General features: G+C 42.6%; 1 protein-coding gene across 1 annotated transcript; it reads right to left on the bottom strand.

Annotated features, from left to right (window-relative positions):
* On the bottom strand, positions 1 to 5,765 carry LOC123656168. The gene is made up of 3 exons (XM_045591875.1): positions 4,271 to 5,765; positions 3,596 to 4,027; positions 1 to 104 (listed from the first exon to the last, which is right to left on the bottom strand). Exons 1-3 carry the CDS (start codon positions 5,763 to 5,765, stop codon positions 1 to 3), a joined length of 2,031 nt encoding a protein of 676 aa, XP_045447831.1.
* Between the last annotated feature and the right edge of the window lie 1,304 nt (positions 5,766 to 7,069).

Below are 7,069 nucleotides of genomic sequence, written 5' to 3'. Positions count from 1 at the left end.
TTAAGTATTGTTAATGTTGGATTGATAGTAAAAACATTTGTCATAACCGGGATTCGAATCTTCCTGTTTCGTTCTAAAATCTTCATACCGAAGAGTTTCTAATCCTGTTAACATGTATAAAAAAAATAACTCCCAAACATAAACTTTGTTAAAAATTACTTCTCAAACTTTCACTACAGAACGTAAAGAACAGAAAGTGTAATAATTTAGATTAAAATGTTGTTCACAATGACTCCTTTGAGGTTTTGAAAGCTGATGTTGTTATTATTCTGTATTACTTTTACGGGCAAAATTCACACAAAACAGTTAGGCCGAGATCAGACGAGGAAAGGTATAGAATAGTTATTACAAAAATTGTCATGACCCTAAAGTATCAAACAGTAAGAGAAACAGATCAATACTCAAACTTTATTTATTATTAAAGTTTTGTGTCAAGTATCTTATGTTTCGTAATTTTAATTAACCATTTTATCAATTTTTGGTGCTCCTGATATATATATATGTACGCGTTGTATATATACGCGAGGCAAAAACTTTGTACCCTTTTTACGAATTTTCGTGCGGACGGAGGAGTATGAAATTTCGCATACTTGTGGTTTATACAGAGAAGAAGGAGATCAGAATGCTATTTTTTTAATTATTAATAAAAAATACATCAAATCAATTAAAAAAAAAAAAAAACACCACACACTCTACCATAATGTTTTTGACACACACAGTCACATGAAGTCTGTCTTTGTATAGTCTTATAATTTAAATTAAGTACCTGGGTGACCGAGCGTATTTTTAGTAAATCGTTTTTTTTTTTTTTTTTGAAAATCATATTTAAATACGAATTACATATTTATAAAATATAAATAATATTTTTTTACGACAATAATACAAAATATAAGTAAATAAGTATAAAAAGTCAAAAATAAAAATAAAAAAATTAAAAAATAATAATGATAAAATATCAATAATGTTTTTCGGTTTCACCGACATAACAATAAAAAATATGAACTGGCTATTTAAATAAAAAATAAACGAGTGCAATTAGAACTTGCATTGTGCAGATCTTGGAAACATGAGGATTTGAACCATGACCTTTTCGGTTGATCGCGACCGGCCGATTTCTCCTGAGCTATTACAACTTAATTGATAGGTGCCATTTTTTCATTGCCTAAAAACAGGGATAAAACGACATTTTCCAAAAATGAATCCTAGCTAGACTTATTTATCTCCCCCGAAATTCCCTGCATACTAAATTTCACGAATTACATTGAGAATCAAATAATATATAAACGCTGTATAGCGCTTTGTAAATATTATCTATTTGCTAGACTTCAATTTTGACATTACATTCTTATCGTAGTCGCGCAGGAATTACAAATATTCACTGAATTTCAAAACACTTGAAATTTCAAGGTAATTGTTTCAGACTGAAACATTCTGATCGCCAAGAGCGCATACTTCTTAATCCTTGTCGTTTTCAATATTCGCAGACTATTTTAAAGGCTAAAACATCAATCACGTCTCGAAACAACAGTTTGGGCATTTATTGATGGTCTAGAAAGGAGGAATCCATTTTACTAAGAGCTGAAACGAGGATTGCGAAGGTCAGGCCGAGTATGTTTATAATCACATTGAAGGTACAGAAAAATGGTGGGTATACAAACTATTTATGTGCATCATTGTGTTTGCTCGCAAATTAAAAAAAAAGTGTGTGTCAGCTCCGACGCACGACTGGAGTTTACTTCTTCAGATCGACTGCCTAAATAGATACAAAATATGCTTACTAGTCTACGAAAAAAATTAATACCATATCAAATAGTAAATAAGCGAACCAAATAACGCCGTCTATCAATCGATTAATAGCGTTATTAGAAAGCGTCGTCGTCTATCGGCAGCATATTGGGTGTTTCTTAGCAGTTTATATTTCCGATAGATGGCGTTACAAGAAACGTAACGAGGTCATTCGTTCAGTAAAGTTTACTCCGTATATTTTTTCATACTGGGAGCCTTACATGAAAATTAATTCTTAAAGAGTAAACTCCGAAAAAAACGACTTCGGATTACATCGAGAAGTGATCCCACGCAATATGCATTATTACGTATAACTCTAAAGTTAATCATCAGATCTCGCTCAGATTTAAATGGGATCACACGGGACGAAACAGCGTTCAATGCGTAATGAATTGGCTTCAATTACTTTGACTTATTGTTGAAAAGTTGAAGTCAATTTTGCTCATTCGAGGACAAAAAGTATTTTAAAAGTATAGATATATTTAATACCTAAAGTTTATAAACAATGTAGTTAAAATTGAAACCGCAATGTAGTGCTCTCGCTGTTGTAATAAATATTTTAATTCTAACCGACATTACAGCGTTAGTTTGAAGCATTACTCGAAAATATGTCGGTTATTTAGGCTGCAAGCGTTATAATACCGGCACTTCGCGAAGAAATTTAGTCTGTATTCAAAATTTATGTATAAATTCTAACTATAATATTATTATTTAAAACATTTGTATAAAGTGTTAAGCGTGTTAAAAAAAAGTACACAAAAATCCTTTTTTACTGAAAATTTTACTTATTATTATTATTATTTTAGATTTATAGATTTTATTCAAAAATATTTAAATAAAAACTCTTGGAGGCAAATAACATTAAAAAAAAAATTAAATCTCAAAAACATAAAAACTATTTTCCTAAATGAAAATACAAAATTATTATTATTATCATTTTTTTTTTTATGTCAGATAGGCAGGCATTTGACCACAATCTCACCTGATGTTAAGTGACGATGCGGTCGAAGGTGGAGCATGCCTGCCTAATAACAGCCATACACTCTGGCCTTGAAGGCACCCAGATTGTATCGTTCGGGAAACACGGACGCGGGCAACGAGTTCCATTCCTTAGCTGTGCGCATCAGGAAAGTGGTGCCAAAGCGTTTTGTGCGCGTAGGTGGCATATCAATGACATAAGGATGGAACGATCGACCGCGCCTAGTGTCCCGATGGCGGAAGGTTGTTGGGGGAATTAGATCGTGTAATTCCTTCGCACACTCACCGAAATATATTTTGTAGAACACCGACAGACGAGCCACCCTACGCCGATGATCGAGACTCTGCAACTTGGTGTCTGTCAGAGTAGGGTCACCTATGAGTCTCTTAGCTCGTTTTTCCACCGAGTCCAAAGTTGCCAGTTGGTATTTGGCGGATCCATCCCAAAGATGGCAGCAATACTCCATACAAGACCGAATTTGTGCTTGATATAGTTGAAGCAACTGTTCTGGAGTGAAGTATCGCCTGACCTTAGAGAGAATACCTAGTTTTTTTGCTGCAGTTTTTGCTTTGGACTCGATGTGTTGCCCAAAGTTCAGATTGGACGATAGCTCTACACCGAGGAGCTGTAGGGAGTCGATAATTTCCACAGAAGCATCCCGGAAAGTCGGAGTCAGGTGTAAAGGGCTCCGTTTAGAGGAGAACACACACGCCTGTGTTTTTGTAGCGTTGAACGTGACCAGATTGGCATCGCCCCATTCGGAGACTGCCTGGAGGGCGACGTTCAAGCGGCTGACCATATCCTCTCGACAAGACTGGATAACATCCTTACTAGCCCTTGCACTCGAGAAGTATCTGTCCGTCACTGTGCTGTCGTCAGCATACCCAAAGGTACCGGGGACGAGCAGATCGTTAATGTGCAGTAGGAAGAGGGTAGCGGACAAGACTGATCCCTGAGGAACACCGGCGTTGATAGCCTTTTTGTCCGACGAGTACCCGTCAAGGACAACTTGTATTGAACGTTCGCTCAGGAAGTCAGAAATCCAAGTGCAAAGGCCAGGTGGAATACCATATGAAGGGAGCTTGCTTATAAGTCTCGCGTGCCAAATCCTGTCAAAGGCCTTCGAGATATCGAGAGACACGGCAAGTGCTTCGCCGTGTTTGTCAATGGCCTCACTCCATATATGTGTGGCATACACTAGAAGGTCCCCAGTCGAACGGTGCTGGCGGAAACCGTACTGCCGGTCGCTAAGGAGATCGTTACCTTCCAAGTGGGCCAAGAGTTTGTTGTTTAGTGTACGTTCCATAGTCTTACAGAGTATGGACGTGACCGAGATGGGACGGTAATTGACAGGGTCTGCACGACTACCTTTTTTGGGTACAGGCTGCACGTTGGCAAGCTTCCAAGACTTCGGCACTTTGCCAGTCTTAAGTGACAGGCGGTACAGGCGTGTGAGAGGTGGAGACAACTCAGGGGCACAGGTACGCAGGACTATCGCTGGTATACCGTCCGGTCCGCTGGCCTTGTTCACGTCTAGAGTTTGCAGGATTTTAAGGATCTCTTTTTGGCGTATGCGTACTTCTGCCATAATGCAGTCAGCACGAGTTGAGATTGGTGGAGCTTTTCCTGCAACATCCAGACGAGAGTTCTCAGCAAAAAGAGATGCAAACAAATCCGCTTTCTCTTTTGCAGAATGGGCCAGTGATCCATCAGTCCTCAGCAATGGTGGAAGTGACGGCCGACAAAAGTTAGATTCAACAGCTTTTGCCAGGGACCAAAACGCTTTGCTCCCAGAAGGGTAAGAAGCTAGTTTGGCCCCAATGCGGCTGATATGGTTGAATCTAGCCCTGCGTAACGCCCTTTTACATGTCTTGGCAGCTTGGTTAAAAGCTTTCTTCAAATTCCGAGAATTAGGAGACTTGCGCGCTCGAGCTTCAGCCCATGCAGTGTATGCCGACCGCTTTTTGACTTCTGCACGATAGCATTCCGCATCAAACCATGGGCGAGCTTTTCCATTCGTCGCTACGTCAGAGTATGGTATAAAATATTCCATACCCTGGCGTATAACCGCGGTAATGGCTTCAGCGCAGCTCGACGGATCATCAGAAGAAAAGCATACCTCTCGCCAAGGATAGGACGAGAAAAAGTGACGCATCTCATCCCAATCCGCTGCCTTGTAGCGCCAGACCCGTCTTGGGCCACATGGGGCTTCTTCGGGTGGGGAACAGACGGATACAGATTTGACCAGACAGTGGTCAGAAGTACCCAGTGGTGCAGAAACTATTATTGAGTGACTGTCCGGATCAGTTGTTAAAAATAGGTCTAAGCAGTTGGCGGTATGAGAGTCTACGTCTGGTACCCTGGTAGCACAATTTACAAGCTGGGTGAGGTCTAGCGTCAAGGCTAGTTTACGCACTTCTCTCCCAGCATGGTCGGTCACCTGGTATGGGTATAGCCACTCCTGGTGGTGGGCGTTGAAGTCCCCCAGGATGACTAACTGTGCCGAAGGGTAACGCTCTCGAGCCTTATCCGCCGTTAGGGTGAGATGGTCACATAACTGAGTTGTTTCCACGTCTCCACTGTGCGAACGGTAGACACAGGCATACAGGATTTTCTCCTGTCCTGTGTCCACCAGAACCCATAGGATGGAGTAACTGGATGTCTCAAGGTGCTTAAGACGCTTGATGCAAATGTCATCACGGACGTACACACAGACTCCGGTACGAGGTATGAACCTGTGCTCCAGAGAATACCCGGGGTAGCTGAGGTACGCCGTGTCAGCCGGACATCTGATCTGCGTCTCAGTGAGGAACAGCAGCTGCGGTTTTTCTGTTTCTAGGTGGTGATGGACAGATTCGAGATTGGAGTGCAGACCTTGGATGTTAGAGAGGTGCACTTTCAATGGGAGGACGTGCAGCCGCTGTGTATACCTTCTTTTACTATTGTGTGCTTTCATGGAGAGCGAATAGGTTCTGGGGAACGCGACTGGACGAGGCGGCATCCTACCTACCAGGTGTCAGACTCAACACCGCCGCACGGAGGGGGCCTGACGCGGAGACCGCGGGGACGCCCGAGCCCCCCCAGAATGGCTACCTGGTCCTCCCTTCCGGTCGCCAACCGGCAAGGTAGAACATTCTGGGATTTTTCGTCAGGTGGCGGGGCAGCCTTTCACAGGTGGCTATCCTGCTACTTGGGCCCCCAACTTCCTACGGTCGGCCAGCGGCGGCACCGTGCCTCGGATCCCGCTACCCTCCGAAGCCAGGCACCCGATGCGGCAGTGATGAGCAGACAGAATCGGTCACATAGAGTGCCACAACTACCCATACACATCCCCCAAATGGCTGCTCTGGGACCCGCCCCGGAACACGGCGATTGCCGTTTGGCGGCGCGACTTTACCCAGAGGATGGTAATCAAGCCACGGCCGAAGCCTACCACCTCAAGAATTTTCTCGGCTCTTACGACAGGCCTTCTTGCCGGGCCGTAGGAAATCGTATTCTACTGCCCGTCCCTACACGGGGAGAATTATAAAGTAAATCTAAGTTTTGTATTCAAAAACTATTTTGAATAAATTGAATTATTAAAATTATTCATCATTCATCATTACAGCCTATACAGTCCACTGCTGGACATAGGCCTCCACAAGTTTACGCCAAAAATAACGTGAACTCATGTGTTTTGCCCATAGTCACCACGCTGGGCAGGCGGGTTGGTGACCGCAGTACTGGCTTTGTAGCACCGAAGACGCTGCTGCCCGCCTTCGGCCTGTGTATTTCAAAGCCAGCAGTTGGATGGTTATCCCGCCACCGGTCGGCTTCTTAAGTTCCAAGGTGGTTGTGGAACCTTGTTATCTCTTAGTCGCCTCTTACGACACCCACGGGGAGAGAGGGGGTGGCTAAATTCTTTAGTGCCGTAGCCACACAGCACTGCATTAAAATTATTATTTATTATAATTATTTTATTCCTCATAGCAATCATCCATGAACTAACAAATAAATAAACGCTTCACACCCCCAAGATGATTTACTCCTGTGTCGGTGGTCCGAAAACACACACAATAGACAAGCACAAAGACCCAGACCATGACAAACATATATATGGCCAAATGTCTGTCATGAGCGGAGATCGAAACCGCGACCGCCAGGGCAACAGCCAGTGCTTCGACCGCTGCGCCAACGCGTCATCAATAACGTAACATTGGTGGCCTGACCAGCGGGTAAGACTAAAACGAAACTTAAAAACCGTTTACAAAAATTAATAACTATTATAATATTACTAAGTAATTACTACCTAAAAAATTTATTTAA

Source organism: Melitaea cinxia, chromosome 9 (genome assembly GCF_905220565.1).
Source record: "Melitaea cinxia chromosome 9, ilMelCinx1.1, whole genome shotgun sequence".
In the NCBI taxonomy this organism is placed as follows: domain Eukaryota; kingdom Metazoa; phylum Arthropoda; class Insecta; order Lepidoptera; family Nymphalidae; genus Melitaea; species Melitaea cinxia.
This window is presented reverse-complemented; position numbering and strand designations above follow the sequence as displayed.